Source organism: Haematobia irritans, chromosome 1 (assembly GCF_050003625.1).
Source record: "Haematobia irritans isolate KBUSLIRL chromosome 1, ASM5000362v1, whole genome shotgun sequence".
Taxonomy (NCBI): domain Eukaryota; kingdom Metazoa; phylum Arthropoda; class Insecta; order Diptera; family Muscidae; genus Haematobia; species Haematobia irritans.
The window spans coordinates 253,878,011-253,900,068 of NC_134397.1; the positions used below are offsets into that span (position 1 = coordinate 253,878,011).

The 22,058-nt window shown below is 24.9% G+C and overlaps 2 protein-coding genes across 2 annotated transcripts in view; one reads left to right on the plus strand and one right to left on the minus strand.

Moving 5' to 3' along the window:
- Window positions 1-22,058, minus strand: part of LOC142219646 (uncharacterized) — an 88,249-nt gene that overhangs the window by 41,925 nt on the left and 24,266 nt on the right. The window contains exon 2 of the mRNA XM_075288534.1: window positions 14,432-14,574. Coding sequence (XP_075144649.1) covers window positions 14,432-14,574 — 143 coding nt within the window. The remainder of the gene's footprint in view (window positions 1-14,431; window positions 14,575-22,058) is intronic.
- On the plus strand, window positions 5,277-6,180 carry LOC142219644 (uncharacterized). The gene is made up of 2 exons (XM_075288533.1): window positions 5,277-5,696; window positions 5,758-6,180. The coding sequence occupies exons 1-2, from the start codon at window positions 5,306-5,308 to the stop codon at window positions 6,084-6,086; spliced, it is 720 nt and encodes a 239-aa protein (XP_075144648.1). The 5' UTR covers window positions 5,277-5,305; the 3' UTR covers window positions 6,087-6,180.

The following is a 22,058-nucleotide window of genomic DNA, read 5'->3' on the forward strand; positions in this document are numbered from 1 at the left end:
AAATTTTGACAACATTTCTATAGAAATAATATTTTAACAAAATTTTCTATAGAAATAAAAATTTGCGAAAATTTTATAAAGAAATAAAGTATCGACAAAAATTTTTATAGAAATAAATATTTGCGAAAATTTTCTATAAAAAATTTTATTTCTATATAAAATTTTGGCAAATTTTTCTAAAGAAATACAATTTCGACAACAGTTTTTATAGAAATTAAATTTTGATAAAATATTCTATAGAAACAAAAATTTTGATAAGATTTTCTATAGAAATAAAAATTTGCGAAAATTGTCTATAGAAATAAAATGTTGACAATATTTTCTATGGAAATAAAATGTTGACAAAATTTGCTATAGAAATAAAATTTTGAAAAAAAAATCTATGGAAATAAAAATTTTGACAAAATTGTCTATAGAAATAAAAATTTGCGAAAATTTTCTAAAGAAATAAAGTTTTGACAAAGTTTTTTATAGAAATAAAAATTTCCGAACATTTAATATAGAAAATTTTATTTCTATATAAAATTTTGGCAAAATTTTCTATAGAAGTACAATTTTGACAAAATTTTCTATAGATATAAAATTTTGACAAAATTTTCTATAGATATAAAATTTTGATAACATTTTCTAAAAAAATAAAGGTTTGATAAGATTTTCTATAGAAATAAAAATTTCCGAAATATAGAAATAACATTTTGACATAATTTTCTGTAGAAATAAAATTTTGACAAAAATTTTCTTTGGAAATAAAATTTTGACAAAATTTTCTATAGAAATAAAAATTTTCGAAAATTTTCTAAAGAAATAAAGTTTTGACAAAATTTTTTATAAAAATAAAAATTTGCGAAAATTTTCTATAGAAAATTTTACAATTTTTCTAAATTTTGACAAAATTTTCTATAGAAATAAAATTTTGACAAAATTTCTATAGAAATAAAATTTTGACAAAATTTTCTATAGAAATAAAAATTTGTGAAAATTTTCTAAAGAAATAGAGTTTTGAGAAAATTTTTTATAGAAATAAATATTTGCGAAAATTTTCTATAAAAATTTGCGAGATTTTCTATAGGAAATTTTATTTCTATATAAAATTTTTCTCTAGAAATAAAATTTTGTGAAAAACGTCTATAGAAAAAATAAAGTTTTGCAAAAATTTTCCATAGAAATAAAAATTTTCGAAAAATTTATATAACAATAAATTTTTGGTAGATTATTTGTGGCTCGTGTAGCAAGCGTGATACAAATTCAATATTTTGATATTATTAATGACGCATTCATAACGACTGTCGTTAGGCGAATACGTGTTTATGAAAAGCATATATTGAAAAAAATGCACATGGATCCTAAGATCCTTATACCCCATTCACATTACATTTTCAAAGAATTTTTTTCTGATTCAATTAAATAAAATAAATAAATAAATGATCCAATTAATTTTTTAATTGAAATGTCTTCAATAACGAGAATGTTTGTAGTCGGCATCAAAATTATACTTGATTAAAACATTTATTGATTTCATTAGCAAATTTCAATTAATTTTTTAATTGATTTATTGATTTCATTAGCAAATTTCAATTAATTTTTTAATTGATGTTGACTGCAAATTCAAAGAATCTTTTAATTAAAAAAGTAACTACAAGCAAACATTTTCTATAATGCTTTAATATTTTTCATTTAATGAAAATTAATTGTTTTTTAATTCAAAAATTAACATAATTTTTTTTTAACTGAATTAGTCTTCCCAATTTAATTAAAATGTTAAATGTATCAATTAATTTTTTAATTAAAAATTGAAATAATTGTAATCATTGGCGTAATGTTTCTAGTTTCATTAAAAAGTCAATTGTATCAATTATTTTTCTAATTAAAAAAGTTCAATGAACTTTTTAATTGTATGAAATTTTAATTAAAAGAAAGTTTATAATCCTTGCTTCAAAAAACTTTTTCATTAAATTTAGGACACATATTTTGAAAATTTGCGTCCCTTCGTTAAAGTTGCATGTCTTTAAACTAAGGCAAATTCTCCTTAAAGTAAAGAAACACCTTTTTGGATTTAAAGAAATCTTCCTTAAATTAACTGAAATATTGAATCTTTACATTTAAGATAAAAACGCTTCAAATATAGGCTAAGACTTATCTTGAGGATTTAGCGCCTTTGGTTTAAAGTTTTTTTGGAATTATGAAAATGTTTTTTACTTCGAAGTTTCCGTCATAATTTGGATTTTTAAGATGACATTTTGGTTGTACGTGAATAGCTTTATTAATAAACCAGAAAAGTACAATGAAAGTTCGATAAATTAGATCTGTATCCTAATTTTAATTTTATAGATCCTAGATCGCAAAAAAATTTCCTTATTTTAAAGAACCCGCATCTTTGGCGCGGAATCAATACCAAAATCCTTAAAAGAAATTCAAAATCTTTGGATCGAAGTAAACTTTTTTTTTAATGTAGAAGAAGCATTTCTCTGATATAAAGTTTTTTTTCATTGTCTAAAAGTCGATAAACTGGAATCGCGCAGCAATCATTTATAAGAAAGAAATTCACCACATGTGGTATCACAATGGACTGAATAGTCTACAATGAAAAAAATATTTACGCGATATTAAAGATTACGCAGCCTAAATTTTAGGATGCGAAATTTACTAAATATTAAGGACAAATTCCATTAAAATAATGAAATTTTAATTAAAATAAAGTTTATAATCTTTCCTTCAAAATTTTTTTTTCATTAAATTTAGGACACAAAATTTTTTCTTGAACTAAGGCTAATTTTTCTTAAAGTAAAAAAAACACATTTTTGATTTAAAGAAATTGTCCTTAAATTAACTGAAATATTGAAACTTTAGATGTAAGATAAAAACGCTTCAAATATAGGCTAAGACTTATTTTGAGGATTTTTAGATCTTTGGATCTAAGTAAACTTTTTTTTTTTTTTGAGTGTAGAAGAAGCATTTCTCTGATATAAAGTTTTTTTGTTCATTGTCTAAAAGTCGATAAACTGGAATCGCGCAGCAATCATTTATAAGAAAGAAATTCACCACATGTGGTATCACAAAGGACTGAATAGTCTAAGTAATCCAAAAATATCGGGCTGTCACTACACTGAAAAAAATATTGTCGTGAGGTCAAATATTTCATGTCTTAAAAATACGAATACAAATTTTGCTTAGCATAGAAGACGCATTTCTCTAATATAAAGTTTTTTTTCATTGTCCACCGTGGTGCAATGGTTAGCATGTCCGCCTTGCATACACAAGGTCGTGGGTTCGATTCCTGCTACGACCGAACACCAAAAAGTTTTTCAGCGATGGATTATCCCACCTCAGTAATGCTGGTGAAATTTCTGAGGGTTTCAAAGCTTCTCTAAGTGGTTTCACTGGAATGTGGAACGCCGTTCGGACTCGGCTATAAAAAGGAGGTCCCTTGTCATTGAGCTTAACATGGAATCGGGCAGCACTCAGTGATAAGAGAGAAGTTCACCACTGTGGACTGAATAGTCTAAGTGAGCTTGGTACATCGGGCTGCCACATAACCTAACCTAACCTTCATTGTCCAAAAGTCGATAAACTTTTCAATGAAGTCGTATTGACCTTGTAATTAAGTGATTTCTCTTAAAAATGGGTATCATAACATGAAAGAAAAAATGTTTGGGCTAAGGTCTACTTGACTTTAATAATTCAGAAAAATTCTTTAAATTTAATGATATTGTCTTTAAATTTGTTGTCTTTTTGCATCTTGACTACAAAGCAAACAATCGTTCAAATATCCCTACGGGAAATTGGTGCAAATTGCTACGGACGGATATATCACAGGACTGGTACCGGTGCTCCAATTTGCCGCAATTTTTAAATAGTCATAATTTACTCGCTTGAAATTAAAATCTCATTGGATATACACATTTCGTGAAATACGATTACCAGAATAGTTCTGATGCGATCCGTACCAAAAAGGAAACAGATTCTCAATAGTTTGTCCGAGACTGGTACATGAGTACCTGTCTATGGGGTGCTCCTACTAAATTGTCCTAGGACATGTTCTTTGGAATGAGACCAAGACGTGTCCTAAAGTGTAAATTTACCCCGCCAATGACAAGCCCATGTTAAAGTGACCGGTCCCTTCCATATGTTTTGACCAGAACTGGGACTGGTCCATACACACCAGGGACTGGTCCTGTACCGGACTTGTGGATGATCCATTTCCCGTAGGGATAGGACATGTTTTTCAATACTTTATTTTAAACAAGGTTTTTACTTGAAACATAGCATAATTTCTACTGGAAGTCGAGTCTTAATTTGGAAAATAAAGTTGTTGTTAACTCGTTTTTAAAGAACTTTGATAGCATATGAAGATAAAAGCTGAAAAAGCGAAAAATCAAAATTTGCTTCCTAGTTAGTAGCAAGTACACAAACCCCAAATTTAAAAGAGAATTGTGTCTTAAAAGTATCCTTACTTGAATTCTCCGCTTCTTTGGCTTGGAATCAATACCAAAATTGTTAAAGTAAAGACAAAATCTTTAAAACCGGCCATGCTTTTTGTTCTGTGTATATCTAACCTAATACTGGCTGCAATTGCGTTGATAAGGACTTAAGAAGCGGGAGATACCACTACCCGTAGGCCTTTGTCGCCCCAAACTGCTGCAACAACTGCGAGGGCTTCTTGAATTGATTTTCTTGTCAATCAAACGGGTCAGCAACTAATTAGCCTGTTATTACTGGGAAATTTGCCTGCACTTTATTAAATCTTCTTGGTTCGTAACAGTAATGACAATCTTCTTCAAATTTAATTAATTGATTATATTAATTTTATTTAATATATTGATTAAAAAAAAAGAAAAATAATTTAATCAAAAATGTTATTCTCCCATTGTTTGTCAATCAATTAAATTTGAATATGGCTCAAATGAAAATGAAAAACTTACAATATTCCTCCGTCCTAATGAGATTGACACCTGCATTTTATGGTATGGCACTGGTAGTTTTAGTTATCCATCATATTCTAGTGCCATGTCACTCAATACCATCCAATTTGGTAGGTAGGTAATGGATTATTTTTTGGTTTAAGACTTTGTAAGACTTTGTAAGCGAGGAAAAAGTTTTACTCGAACTACTCTACGCTCAGGTGGATCCAATGAGTGGATGTGGAAGTATAAAATCGTGAATATTCATTAGTAGCAATATCATTGTTTTCACATCCATTCAATTGTGTAGATCCTTGGATCGATCCATAGCAACCCTATAGAAAAGGATTTCAAAAGGATTTTTTGATTTTTAATTAAAACTTTTGGCGAAGATAAATCACCATACAATGGCTTTACGTTTTAGTGAATATTTGGCTATAGGTTGCTTGCTTTTAATTACAGTCAATGCTGCTGCCATTGATAATTCGGTAGGAGAACCACGAATGAAATCCTCTGCTGATTTATTATCAAATATTATGGATAATTGCCTAAATGCCAATGGTATGCATTGTCTCCAGGAGAAAGTATTGCATTATTTGAATGGAATTGCTGGCATCAATGAGGCCGAGGATGAGGTAAGTGGCCGAGCCCTTAGCGATGATGGCATGGATAAAGTGATAGTGGATCGTGTGGCTCGTATTTTAAATGACAATGAAATTCGTATGGAAATGCCTGATGCCTCAGCCATAACTTATAGGGCTGATCGTGGTTTCGATTTGGAAATTCCTAAAAGCGAAGGTAAGTTAATATTATTTTTTTTTGTTTTGAAAATTTTATTATAATCCTTTATTATTTTCAGCTCGTAAAAAGAAGAACAAAGATAAGTTGACCACCAGTCTGCTATTGCTTGTCTTGGTCAAGTCCATCATTATGCCCATTCTTATGATTTTGATTAAATTGAAAACCTACAAGGCCATGATCTTATCCAAAATGGCCATTAAATTGGTTATTGGATTCATCCTCTATAATCTCTATACCAAATTGGGTGGTACTAAAATGACCGTGACTCCTGTATCAGCAGCCATTGCCTATGATCGCAGCAGTACCTCAAATAGTTGGGAAGCTTCTAATCCTAGTCCTTATGCTCGTTCTGATGCCCAATACATGGCCTATAATAGTTATCTATAGACCTATTGTGTATATATGTGGTGATGAACAGATTTTTTTTTGAAGAAAAGGCCTCCCAAATTAACCATGAAAAACAAAAAACCAACGACAACAAAAAAAGAGACTAAAGCAGATTTATCTCTTTTACCTCCAAGAGGTTTGATAAGTGTTATTTATTTATTTTTTTATAGTAATTAAGTAGAATATTTAAATTATTATTATTATTTTCATACTTTTTCTATCTCTTAAGAATCTATAAGGAGAACGTTCTATATATTCTCTAGTTTAGCTTCTCTCTCAATTTATCTCACACACACACTCTCTCTCTCTCTGTCTTTCTCTATACTCTTTTGATCTGAACATTTCTCTCTAAGCATTCGATTTTCTCTGCCCATTACGAATATATGACATTCTATAAATCTTTAAAAGGTATTTAAGTTAATATTTATTTATTTATTTATTTAATTTTTAAATGAAATGCAAATTAAAAACATACAAAAAAATAATAAAATATTTTTTTTTCAGAAAGAATTTCATTTGATTTTTAATTCTCATATACATAGAAAATATATTTGATTAAAGGCATATTTTAAGTGATATATATTTTTGGGCAGAATAGCTTTATAATAAATTGGTTAAATTTTTAAGGACCAGTGTCCTTAGATTTGTCACAATTTTATTTCTATAGGAAATTTTGTCTACATTTTTCTCCTATAGAAAATTTTGTCAAAATTTGATTTTTATAGAAAATTTTGTCAACATTTTTTTCTATAGAACATTTTGTCAAAATTTGATTTCTATAGACAACATTTTATTTCCAAAGAAATTTTTGTCAACATTTTATTTCTATCGAAATTTTTGCCAAAATTTTATTTCTATAGAAAATTTTGTTAAAAATTTATTTCTCTAGAACATTTTGTAAAATTGGATTTCTATATAACATTTCGTACAAAACTTCATTCTGTAAAATTTGATTTAATAAATGTCAATAGTTTATTAATAAAACTGTTGACATTTATTAAAAAGAAAAAGATCGAATAAAACACCAAGAAACAAAAATTTGATTTCTACAAAAAATTTTGTCAAAATTTGATTTCTATTGAAAATTTTGTTAACATTTTTTTCCTATAGAAAATTCTGTCAAAATTTTATTTCTATATAATTTTTTTTTAAATTTTATTTTTCTAGAACATTTTGTCAAAATTTGATTTCTATGGAAAATTTTGTCAAAATTTTATTTCTATATAGAAAATTTTCTCAGAATTTTATTTCTATATAAATGTTTGGCAAAATTTTATTTCTATAGAAAATTTTGTTAAAATTTTATTTCTCAAGAACATTTTGTAAAAATTGGATTTCTGTCCAATTCTGTCTACAAAAACAACAAATGTCAACCGTATAGATGTCGCACAATGCCTGCAGCTTTGGTATTACCGACGTTGCGGTCAAAGCTCTGTTTTGATAAATTGTTTATAAAGGCATCGGCAGTTATATTTTCACATTGTCCGCCAAAAAATTTAATGGAATGAAAACATTTATAAAAATTCGTTTTTTAAGGACTGAAGTATTTGACGATACTACAACATTTTTTTCAGTGTGGTCAGAAATGGCAAAAGCGGATGATCAGTTTTCGAAGAAAATTATCTACAGTGATGAGGCACATTTTCACCTCAGTAACATAAAATTGTCAATAAGTAGATTTAATAATCTAATATTTTTAGATTACTAGCGTAACCCGGCCCGCTTCGCTGCGCCTTCCGAAACGTATTTGTAGGAAAATTTTGCGTTAACTTAGTCAACCATATCCTTCGTGCTGAAAACAAATTCGAAAAAATTTAAATTCTTTCAAACAAATCGGACTACTTGCTTTTTCGTTCATAGGTACAAATACGGCGGATATGCATATGTAAAACGGTTCGTCTTAGAAAATGTCGGGGAGAGGGTGTACCCTTTCCTCCAAATTTTTTAAATAATGTTCTGTATTCAAGTAGTTGGACAATCTTCTATATTTCTTGTGAATTATAAGTGTGGTTTGTCAAGGAAAGGTATCCTTCTCCTCAACATATCTGAAACTTAAGCACTATATTAACATATAATAACATACAAAGAATTACTTTTTCTCATCCAATAAATCGGAAAAAGCAAAAGTAGTAAAAACGTACCCTATATTAATTTCACAACTACTCAATGGTCCCTATAAATTCTATCGAAGTAAATCGACAAAGTTTATTTCAATTTTCCCCTTCCCCAATCAGATATCGAAAAATCATATACTAATTTAAAAATCATGTATAAATTTAATCACCTCCTCCCACGTTCCCTGTAAATTTCAGGTAGATCGGAAAAGTTTAAATTTTGCTCTATTGTTTTAAAGGGACGTCACTTTGCCCGATATCGACAAACACTGTAGTAAATAGCACCCCTAAACTTCCCTGAAAATTCTTGAAACTTTCCTTCAAGTGTGGGGCAAGGAAGGTTGACTCTTCGTTCATAACCTTCCCCCTCTGCCTTTGTAAATTTCAAGAAATCTTAAGATTTTTGTTTACAGTTTTAGTGGAGGGCCTCCTCCCCGACCAAATATCGGAAAGTGATGTAGCGTATCTTTTGTAAACGTCCCAGAATATGTCAAGCAAATTATAAGCCTAATGGGCGGCCTCTCTTCCGTCCAAATATCACAAAATCAGGTATCAAATATTAATATCGTAACCTCTTCCCAGTCCTCTGTAAATTTCAAGTAACTCGGTAACGTTTAATTGTTTCCCTGTATGTACTTAAGAGAAGCGGATGTCTCCCTATGCCCTTTTATTTTTATTAAAAAATCAGGAACCTGATATAAATTTCATAACCTCACCCATTTGTTCCGCAAATTTCAGTCGGGTGAGTTTAGTTTTGTTTCCACTGTACTTTAAAAAAAGTCGGGCAAAGGGGTGGTCCCCCTCCCCGACCAAATATCGAAAAATAATGTAGCAGATTTTTGTCTAGATGCCAACCCCAACATTCAATGAAAATTTCAAGCAAATCGCATAATTTTGTTCCAAGTTTCAAAAAGTAGGGCAAGGGGGAGGTCCCCGTCCCCATCCACATATCAAATCATCGGGTACCCCATATTAATTCCATAACCTCACCACATGTTCTTTGTAAATCTCAGATAATTTAGAGAATTTTAGTTTTTTCACTGTACTTAAAAAAAAGTCGAACAAAGGGGAGGCCCCCCTCCGCCACCAAATATCGAAATAAAAAGTAGCGGATCTTTGTCTAGATGCCAACCCCAATCTTCAATGAAAATTTCAAGCAAATCGGTCAACTTTGGTCCAATTTTCAAAAAGTCCGACGAAGGGGAGGTCCCCCTCCGCGACCAGGTGTCAAAAAATGAGGTACCCTATTTTCATCACATGAACGCCCCCTACGATCTCTGAAAGTTTTTATATATATAGATGGTATATATATATAGATGGTATTTTTGAAGCACTTGAAGAAAATGTCATATTTTGAAGGAAAATTTGTAGTTGAAATTGTTAAAATGTCTTTAGATCTAAATGAAGATAAAGACAAATGCAATTTAATTAAAATTTAGCCAATTGAGAAGAGCATGAATACAATTTAATTATTTTATTTATTTATTGTTTATTTTAATCATACAGTAAAGGTATGATAAAAAGAGAAAAGTAGCATTGGCTGCTAAGGCCATTAGCTTTTTATTTTTTTATTTTCATACAATATGAACTACCATGTGGTAATTTCGAATTTAGTAAAATTGTATACTTCATTTGAATAAAATATTTTTAAGTTCAATAGTATAAGAAATATTTTTTAATTTCTCAAATATTTCCTAAAAAATGGAACTAATTTTCATTAACTAAAATTAAGTGAAATCGTTAAATATAAATTTCCGTTTAGTTTTTTCTGAGACTATTTCTTCTCCATGTGTTGATTTCGAAATTCAGAAAATTTCGATTATAAATGATGAAAGATTACATTATTTCCGACGATATATCCTCGGATATCCTCCTCCCACATGATTATGTCATTCAGGATTATGTCATTATAATAACCACATTGAATGGCATAATCCTTTGGGATGTGTAAAAATAAAAGTTAATTTCACTACATAAATCTGTAAGCTCATTATCGACAAAATAAATAAAAATCACTGCAAATATAAAAGCTTGTAAATTGTCGGCAAAATGACTTTCGCTTTATTTTCAAATTCTTTTTATATGACTGGCTATGATTAAAAGGGGGAAAATATGAATGCGAAATCATATTCCAGATATGGCAGTAAAGTAAATACGTGACGCACAATTTAAAAAGAAAAACAAAAAATAACGTTAAAGCGGTCGCATACACACTTTCTCTGCTACCAAATAAGCTATTGACATGGTCTATGAAAATGCATATTATTTATATATAATAAAATAATTTATGAATTTAATTATGTCGCAAAAGTAGAATGTAAATATTGTCAACTACTTTGGGATATTGTAAAGATTTCAATTAATTAATTTTGCATTGTTTAAACTGACTGATTGTGGTTGTGTTTTAGTTTATGAAATTATCTTTATTCCCAGTATCTCTAAAAAATTTTATTAATAAATGTGGGTGTAAATTTTCCAATTTCTATAAAAAAATTGGTTACTTTTAAAGCGTATAGAGTCTTCTGATGATTGGAATGTCAACCACTAAACACTATAGTCGAATTTCACAACAGGAACCTATTACGACCCTGCAGTTAATCTTCAAATGCTGACAATTGATAAACTATTGCCATTGACAGTTTCCGTAGCACTCCGTCCGCTAAGCTTTCAAGTCACAGATACCAATTAAAAATCAGCCCGAGATATTCGTAATAGGTATATTTTTAAAACGTGCGTCAAAATTGTATTTTGATAGAAAATTTTGTCAAAAATTTTTTCTATAGCAAATTTTGTTAAAATTTTATTTCTATAGAAAATGTCAAAATTTTATTTCTATAGGAAATTTTGTCAAAAATTTATTTCTATAGAAAATTTTGTCAAAATTTTATTTCTATAGAAAATATTGTCAAAGCTTTATTTGTATAGGAAATTTTGTCAATTTTTTTTTTGCTATAGGAAAATTTGTCAAAATTTTATTTCTATAAGAAAATATTGTCAAAATTGTATTTCTATAGGAAATTTTCTCAAAATTTTATTTCTGTAGAAAATTTTGTCAAAATGTTTATTTCTATAGATTACTTTGTCAAAATTTTATTTCTATAGACAATTTGTCAACATTTTATTTCTATAGAAAATTTTGTTAAAATTTTATTTCTAAAAATATTTTTATTTCTATAGAAAATTTTGTCATAATTTTATTTCTATAGAAAATTTTGCCTAAATTTTATTTCTATAGAAAATTTTGTCAACATTTTATTTCTATAGAAAATTTTGTTAAAATTTTATTTCTAAAAATATTTTTATTTCTATAGAAAATTTTGTCACAACTTTATTTCTATGGAATATTTTGTCAAAATTTTATTTCTATAGAAAATTTTGTCAAAATTTTATTTCTATAAAAAATTTTGTCAAAATTTTATTTCTATGGAAAATTTAGTCAACATTTTTCTTCTTTCTATGGGAAAATATTGTCAAACTTTTATTTCTAAAGGGAATTTTGTAAAAATTTTATTTCTATAGAAAATTTTGTTAAAATTTTATTTCTACAAATATTTTTATTTCTATAGAAAATTTTGCCTACATTTTATTTCTATTTGAATTTTGTCAAAATTTTATTTCTATAGAAAATTTTGTCAAAATTTTATTTCTATAGAAAATTTTGTCAAAATTTTATTTCTATAAAAATTTTTGCCAAATTTTATTTCTATGGCAAATTTAGTCTATTTAGTTATATAGAAATTGTGGTCAAAATTTTGCCAAAATTTATTACTATAGAAATTTTTTTCAAAATTTTATTTCTATAGAAAATGTTGTTAAAATTTTATTTCTATAGAAATTTTGTCAAAATTTTATTTCTATAGAAAATTTTGTCAAAACTTTATTTATATACCAAATTTAGTCCAAATTTTATTCCTATGGAAAATTTTGTCAAAATTTTATTTCTATAGAAAATATTGTTAAAATTTTATTTCTATAGGAAATTTTCTCAAAATTTTGTTACTATAGAAAATTTAGTCAAAATGTTTATTTCTATAGAAAATGTTGTCAACTTATTTATTTCTATAGATAACTTTTAACTTTGTCAAAATTTCTATAGAAAATTTTGTTAAAATTTTATTTCTAAAAATATTTTGATTTCTATAGAAAATTTTGCCTAAATTTTATTTCTATAGAAAATTTTGCCTAAATTTTATTTCTATAGAAAATTTTGTCAAAATGTTATTTCTATAGAAAATTTTGTCAAAATTTTATTTTGATAGAAAATGTGGTCAAAATTTTGTAAAAATTTATTACTATAGAAATTTTGTCAAAATTTTATTTCTATAGAAAATTTTGTCAAAATTTTATTTTGATAGAAAATGTGGTCAAAATTTTGTAAAAATTTATTACTATAGAAATTTTGTCAAAATATTATTTCTATAGAAAATTTTGTCAACATTTTATTTCTATAGAAAATTCTGTTAAAATTTTATTTCTAAAAATATTTTTATTTCTATAGAAAATTTTGTCAAAATTTTATTTCTATCGAAAATATTGTCAAAAATTTATTTTTATAGAAAATTTTGTCAAAACATTATTTCTATAGAAAATTTTGTCAACATTTTATTTCTATAGAAAATTCTGTTAAAATTTTATTTCTAAAAATATTTTTATTTCTTTAGGAAATTTTGTAAAAATTTTATTTCTATAGAAAATTTTGTCAAAATTTTATTTCTATAGCAAATTTAGTCAAAATTTTATTTGGATAGAAAATGTGGTCATAATTTTGTCAAAATTTTATTTCTCTAGAAAATTTTATCAAAATTTTATTTCTATAGAAAATATTGTTAAAGTTTTATTTCTATAGGAAATTTTGTATAAATTTAATTCTATAGAAAATTTTGTCAAAATTTTATTTTTATAGGAAATTTTCTCAAAAATTTTTTTTCTATAGAAAATTTTGTCAACATTTTATTTCTATAGGAAAATATTGTCAAAATTTTATTTCTATAGGAAATTTTCTCAAACTTTTATTTCTATAGCAAATTTTGTCAAAATGTTTATTTCTATAGATAACTTTGTAAAAATTTTATTTCTATAGACAATTTTGTCAAAATTTTATTTCTATAGCAAATTTAGTCAAAATTTTATTTGGATAGAAAATCTGGTCAAAATTTTGTCAAAATTTATTACTATAGAAATGTTGTTAAAATTTTATTTCTATAGAAAATATTGTTAAAATTTTATTTGTTTAGGAAATTTTGTCAAAATTTTATTTCTATAGAAAATTTTGTCAAAATTTTATTTCTATAGAAAACTTTGTCAAAATTTTATTTCGAGAGAAAATTTTGTCAAAATTTTATTTCTATAGAAAATTGTGTCAAAATTTTATTTCTATAGAAAATTTTGTCAAAATTTTATTTTTATAGAAAATTTTGTCAAAATTTTATTTTTTATAGAAAATTTTGCCAAAGTATTATTTCTTATAAAAATTTCATAAAAATTTTATTCCTTTAGAAAATTTTGTCAAGATTTTAATTCTATAAAAAATTTTGCCAAATGTGGTCAAAATTTATTACTATAGATTTTTTTTCAAAATTTTATTTCTATAGAAAATATTGTTAAAATTTTATTTCTATAGAAATTTTGTCAAAATTTTATTTCTATAGAAAATATTGTCACAATTTAATTTCTATAGGTAATTTTGTCTAATTTTTTTTTCTATAGCAAATTTTGTCAAAATTTTATTTCTATAGAAAATATTGTCAAAATTTTATTTCTATAGAAAATATTGTCAAAATTTTATTTCTATAGGAAATTTTGTAAAAATTGTATTTCTATAGAAAATTTTGTCAAAATGAAAAATTGTTATTTCCATAGAAAATCAAAATTTTAAATATATCGTCAATTTGGTCAAAATTTTAAATATATCGTAAATATTTTTTCAGTGTGGATACTATTCACATTTTAACCATGGTTACATCCTTAAGTAAAACTAATGAAATTTATGAAACTTTTCTATAAGTATTGAATAAAAATTCAACATTAACATTGAGCTAAAAATTGGGTCGAACTGCTCTATTGCTGCAAGAGACATTCCCTTATATTTCACATAGGATATTTCTTTTATAAACCTTCTTGTATTGCTCCTACTTTAAATTTTCAAAATAAATTAATAACTGTGATATTGACTATGTCTAAAGTATTCAATGGTCATATAAATCATTTTATTATATCTGCCATTATACTTACGATTTTGAAAAGTTGTATCCTCACAAAATTTGGTGAAAAATCTCCTTGCTCCTTCCACATTGTTATTCAAAATGTTGATATTATGTTGGGGTATACAGCGTTCTGTATATTCATCGAAACATTTCATGCCACGTCGAAAAACGCTAAAATTAAAAACAAAAACTGTTTATATACTCAAATACAATAATAAGAAAAACAATACTGTCTTTTTAATCCATACATTCTATGGTCGTGAGATCTGGATGGAAATTTCGCAGTATGATATTTTTTTAGCAATAAAAATGAATTTTTCAATTATGTATCCTCTTTTTATATTGAAATTGTTAATAAATTTGTTTATTAATAATCTTTTTCATAAATGATAATTGAAACTGATATCTACACGTAAACTAAATGTTTTTATTACCATAAAGTTGATTTAACACTGTTATTTGAATATGGATGTGGTTGACAGAGAGAGAGAGAGAGATTGAGTGAGGAATAAATAACATCTTTTTTGCCCCACCTGTTGAGAACAGATACGATATGTATTTTTCATTAGAATATAATTTATTCAATGATTTTGTTTGTATTTAAATTTTCTGCAAACCATATTCCATTATTCAGCAATTTTCATCGTTAAAGTGGTTGGAATTATTTTGTTTTTCGGTTTATATTTATGAGCTCATTTAAACAGATGTGTCGACGTTTTATGATGAATATTTTGTTTTGAAAAATCAATCAATCTTAATTAAGACTGATCTGAAGTAACTTTGATAGGGATGTTATATAAATTTTATTAAAGTTATTTAAATGGACTAAACGAACTTAAATTCAATTGTAATAATTTGCTTGATTTCCTTTAGTACTAGATGCAACATTTGCATTAGCTATCCAGAAAATGGTACCACCAGAGATGGAAAATGCAGTACTATAGATTTTTTTAAATACTTTTTCTCCGTAGTATCCCCGCGAATCAGATTTATGGTACAATAGTTTTGACCAAATATTTTAATATTTTGAGAAAGTCTTTAACAAACTTATTTGTTTATTTCAAGAATGTTTCAGTCGAAAAAGCATGTTATTCTATATTACACACGAACGTTTTCTAGGTAAGAAGTTATCGATCGCGTACTAAAATAAGGCGTACCATTACACCATGACAAAAATAATCTACCAATATTTGGAGAAAATCTTACCAAAAATACCAACAAAATATTGTTTTAAAAAAATTTATTTCTTCAGAAAGTATCGTCAAAAGATTATTTCTATAGAAAATTTTGTAAAAATTTTATTTCTATAGAAAATTTTGCAAAATTTTATTTCTGTTGAAAATTTTGTCAAAATTTTATATCTATAGAAAATTTTGTCAAAATTTTATATCTATAGAAAATTTTATAAAAATTTTTATTTCTGTTGAAAATGTTGTCAAAATTTTATTTCTACAGAAATTTTGTCAAAATTTTATATTTATAGAAAATTTTGTCAAAATTTTATATATATAGAAAATTTTGTCAAAATTTAATTTCTATAGAAAATTTTAGCAAAATTTTTATTTCTGTTGAAAATGTTGTCAAAATTTTATTTCTATAGAAAATTTTGTCAAAATTTTACTTCTGTTGAAAATTTATTTCCATAGAAAATTTTGTCAAAATTTTATTTCTATAGAAAATTTTCTCAACATTTTATATTTATAGAAAATTTTGTCAAAATTTTATATATATAGAAAATTTTGTCAAAATTTAATTTCTATAGAAAATTTTATCAAAATTTTTATTTCTGTTGAAAATGTTGTCAAAATTTTACTTCTGTTGAAAATTTATTTCTATAGAAAATTTTGTCAAAATTTTATATCTTTTCCAATTGATAATTGTTGATAAAAACGAGCTCGAGGTCGTTTTTATCAACAATTATCAATTGGAAAATCTATATACAGGTCGAATATAATAAAAACATCCATAATATAAAAAAAATTTTATATCTATAGAAAATTTTGTCTAAATTTTATTTCTATAGAAAATTTTGTCAAAATTTTATATCGATAGAAAATTTTATCAAAATTTTTATTTCTGTTGAAAATGTTGTCAAAATTTTATTTCTATAGAAAATGTTGTCAAAATTTTACTTCCGTTGAAAATTTATTTCTATAGAAAATTTTGTCAAAATTTTATTTCTATAGAAAATTTTGTCAAAATTTAATTTCTATAGAAAATTTTGTCAAAATTTTACTTCTGTTAAAAATTTTGTCAAACTTTTACTTCTACCAATATTTGGAGAAAATCTTACCAAAAATACCAACAAAATATTGTTTTAAAAAAATTTATTTCTTCAGAAAGTATCGTCAAAACATTATTTCTATAGAAAATTTTGTAAAAATTTTATTTCTGTAGAAAATGTTGGCAAAATTTTATTTCTGTTGAAAATTTTGTCAAAATTTTATATCTATAGAAAATTTTGTCAAAATTTTATATCTATAGAAAATTTTATAAAAATTTTTATTTCTGTTGAAAATGTTGTCAAAATTTTATTTCTACAGAAATTTTGTCAAAATTTTATATTTATAGAAAATTTTGTCAAAATTTATATATATAGAAAATTTTGTCAAAATTTAATTTCTATAGAAAATTTTATCAAAATTTTTATTTCTATTGAAAATGTTGTCAAAATTTTATTTCTATAGAAAATTTTGTCAAAATTTTATTTCTATAGAAAATTTTGTCAAAATTTTACTTCTGTTGAAAATTTATTTCCATAGAAAATTTTATCAAAATTTTATTTCTATAGAAAATTTTCTCAACATTTTATATTTATAGAAAATTTTGTCAAAATCGTCTTGATTTGAAATCTTAAATCGGTAAAGAAGAAATTTTACATTGTGTTTCAAGCAATTTTCATGATATATAGAAAATTTTATCAAAATTTAATTTCTATAGAAAATTTTATCAAAATTTTTATTTCTGTTGAAAATGTTGTCAAAATTTTATTTCTATAGAAAATTTTGTAAAAATTTTACTTCTGTTAAAAGTTTATTTCTATAGAAAATTTTGTCAAAATTTTATTTCTATAGAAAATTTTGACTATACAAAATTTTATCAAAATTTTTATTTCTGTTGAAAATGTTGTCAAAATTTTACTTCTGTTGAAAATTTATTTCTATAGAAAATTTTGTCAAAATTTTATATCTATAGAAAATTTTGTCTAAATTTTATTTCTATAGAAAATTTTGTCAAAATTTTATATCGATAGAAAATTTTGTCAAAATTTTATATCGATAGAAAATTTTATCAAAATTTTTATGTCTGTTGAAAATGTTGTCAAAATTTTATTTCTATAGAAAATGTTGTCAAAATTTTACTTCTGCTGAAAATTTATTTCTATAGAAAAATTTGTCAAAATTTTATTTCTCTGGAAAATTTTGTCAAAATGTTTGGTTTTCTTAGTTGACCTTTGGAATTTTATAATTATTGGGTTTTTCGTTTGGCTTGAGGTCATCCCAATAATTTTTTCAAAATTTTATAACTATAGAAAATTTTGTCAAAAATTATTTATCTATAGAATATTTATGAAGGACCATAAAGTCTACCAATCTACCAAACACTAGAATTCTACCAACTGTAGCAACCGTGATTACAATACTACGGTAGTCTTTGTAAGCGGATATAAACTAAAAAAATAAATAAAATTGAGGAGTTGACAAACAAAATTTTATTTTCTTTAAAATTCAGTCTAAAAGAGCTCTTGACAATGAGCTTTCAAAGGAATTTTGTTCAAATGAAGTTTTTGTTGAAAAGTAATTTTTCGCTCTAAAACTAAACTTTTTGTATTTGTAATAAATTTGTCGTATAGATGTCGCACAATGACCACAGTTTTTGGTATCACCGGCGTTGCGTTCGAAGCGCTGCTTTGATATTTTACACTCAACAAAAAGTTTACTTGGATCCAAAGATTTTGACCTTCCCTTAAGGATTGGTATTGATTCCGAGCCAAAGATGCGGCTTCTTTAAAATAAATAAAATTTTTTTAGAGACCTATCTGGCTTTAAATCTAGGACCAATAAAATTGAAACTAGGATACAGATCACATTTATCAAATTTGTATTCTCTTTTCGCGGTTTATTAATAAAATTTATTTATTAATAAAAATCCAAATTATAACGAATACTTCAAAGTAAAAAATGTTTTCTTAATTCCAAAAAAAACTTTAAACCAAAAAATTATAACGAATACTTCGTTTTTATCTTAAATCTAAAGTTTCAATATTTCAGTTAATTTAGGGACAATTTCTTCAAATCAAAAAATGTGTTTCTTTACTTTAAGGAAAATTAGCCTTAGTTCAAAGACATTCGACTTTAACTGAGGGACGCAAATTTATAAAATTTGTGTCCTAAATTTAATGAAAAAAAATTTGAAGCAAAGATCGTAAAATTTATTTTAATTAAAATTTCATAATTTGAAAGGAATTTGTCCTTAATATTTTGTAAATTTCGCATCCTAAAATTTAGGTTCGTAATCTTTACTACCGCGTAACTATTTTTTTAAGGGTAGTTATAAGCAGTTATAATTTCAAATTGTCTGCCAAAAATTTAATAGTATTAAAACATTTATAAAAAACTAACTTTTAGAAATAGAAATAAAATTTTGAGAACATGTTTTGTAGAAATAAAATTTTCTATGAGAATACAATTTTGACGAAATTTTCTATAGAAATACAATTTTGACAAAATTTTCTATGGCAAGTAGCAAAGAAAAAGTTGAAACCTTTTTCTTATACCACCTTCAATGGTCAGTTTATAAATTAAGATAGACATTTCCTTAGAAATCAATTAGCCATTACACTGTACAAAAACGAAAAAAAGAGTGTTCACGAAATTTTGACAAAATTTTGTATAGAAATAAAATTTTAACAAAATTTTCTATAGAAATAAAATTTGAAAAAAAATTACAGAAATAACATTTTGACACAATTTTCCATAGAAATAAAATTTTGAACAAAAATTTTATAGAAATAAAATGTTGACAACATTTTCTATAGAAATAAAATTTTACCAAAATTTTCCATAGAAATAAAGTTTTGAGAAAATTTTCTATAGAAATAAAATTTTGACAAAATTTTCTATAGAAATAAAATTTTGACAAAATTTTCTATTGAAATAAAATTTTAATAAAATTTTCCATAGAAATACAATTTTGAGAAAATTTTCTATAGAAATAAAATTTTGAGAAAATTTTCTATAGAAATAAAATTTTGACTAAATTTTCTATAGAAATAAAATTTTGACAAAATTTTCTATAAGAATAAATTTTTGACAAAATTTTCCATAGAAATAAAATTTTGACAAAATTTTCTCTAGAAATATATTTTTGACAAAATTTTCCATAGAAATAAAATGTTAATAAAATTTTCTATACAAATAAAATTTTAACAAAATTTTCCATAGAAATAAAGTTTTGAGAAAATTCTCTATAGAAATAAAATTTTGACAAAATTTTCTATAGAAATAAAATTTTGACAAAGATTTCTATAGAAACAAAATTTTGACAAAGTTTTCTATAGAAATGAAATTTTGACAAAATTTTTTATAGGAATAAATTTTTGACAAAATTTTCCATAGAAATACAATTTTGAGAAAATTTTCTATAGATATAAAATTTGGTCAAAATTTTCTATAGAAATAAAATTTTGACAAAATTTTCCATAGAAATACAATTTTGAGAAAATTTTCTATAGATATAAAATTTGGTCAAAATTTTCTATAGAAATAAAATGTTGACAAAATTTTCTATAAGAATAAATTTTTGACAAAATTTTCCATAGAAAAAAATGTTGAGAAAATTTTCTATAGAAATAAAATTTTGACAAAATTTTCTATAAAAAAAATGTTGAGAAAATTTTCTTTAGAAATAAAATTTTGACAAAATTTTCTATAAAAATAAAATTTTGACAAAATTGTCTATAGAAATAAAATTTTGTCAAAATTTTCTGTAGAAATAAATTTTTGACAAAATTTTCCATAGAAATAAAATTTTGAGAAAATGTCTATAGAAATACAATTTTAAGAAAATTTTCTATAGAAATAAAATTTTGACAAAATTTTCTATAGAAATAAAATTTTAACAAAATTTTCTATAAAAATAAAATTTAATTTTTTTTTTATAAAAATAAAATTTTGACACAATTTCTATAGAAATAAAATTTTGAAAAAAAAATTATTGAAATAAAATGTTGATACAATTTTCTATAGAAATTAAATGTTGACATTGTTTTTTAAATATTTGCAAATGTTTAAAACATTTTAAATTCGACAATTTTTCGCTAATATGAAATTGTTCTTTTCGGATCAGGAGTGGTGCAAAATTGGTCCAGAAGCAATGAATTTAACATGGGCTTGTCATAGGATGGACAACAACCATTTCAAAAGCCCTTGCATTGGATTTGCAGCACTTCTTAAGGTGTGATCCGAATTCAGCGTTTTGGATATGAAATATGATAGATCTTAAAGGGGAATATTTTGAAAAACAATAAAGCTTTTTTTGATGATTAATATTTGTTTTTGTTCTTTAATCTCGGAAAAAAAAACGTGAAAAATTTCAATCATTTTATTTCTATTTTGATTTTTTTTTTAAGTATTATTTAGTATTTAATTCTAAACTTCAATTATAATTGGAAATATTTTGGTGAGAGTTTTTAATGTGTACGAGAAACAAATGTGAATAAATCTACATTTAAATGCTGGAGGGCTCAAACGAAAGCCCTTGTGATTTTCAATAAAGCCAAATATATCATCACGAGTAGCTTGATTTCTGAATGCAATAGATCAAAATACTTTTATTAGCTTGTAAACAATAAAATGAAGTCTCACTGGATGTAAATCTGATCGATTTAGAAATTATAGCAACCTGAAAAAGGTGGCAGCTACTCTGTATTTATAGATCACATTGTTGGGCACACACACGCACAAGCCGATGCAAAGAAACTTAATTTTAATAAAACAAACCATTTTAGTCTGTCCCTTTCTTACAGACGATGTATGTACATACAACTAAACTAAAATTTTAATACGCAACCTCAAAATGTGTCTTTTTTTAAGGCGTAAATGTAGAAAAGAACAATGTTAGATATAAAGACAATGGACTGTAATTTTGGAATTTATTTTATTTCAAAAATATAAGAATATTTCTTTTTTGTGATATATGTTTGAACTTTGTGAAGAAATAAATAAAAAATGAATAATAACTTTTGTTCTTTTTTCCCTTTGAGTGCGTTCATTGTTTACTCGTATTTACCAATATCTTATCCCTTGAGAGAGCAACAGTTTTGATGGCTTGTTTGCTTCCCATCCTTAGGTCTATCATCCATTTGCCATATATAAATTGAAATACATTATTATGGTTTCAGTTAAAATAAAACAAACTACCTCCACATTGCGACTCCTTGGTATCAGGTGATAATATCCCCTTGTTTTCGAGCCCATCAATGATGGCAATTTTGGGGGGATGATAACCACTCTGTTAGCGACTGTTTTGCTTCTTATTGCTTCTACGATATTCGATGCTCCATTAGATATTTGTCATTGTCACCGTTCATGTCATAGGGTTTTCGATATAATCAGATTAAAAACAGAATATTGCTTAAAAGGTATTTCATCAAA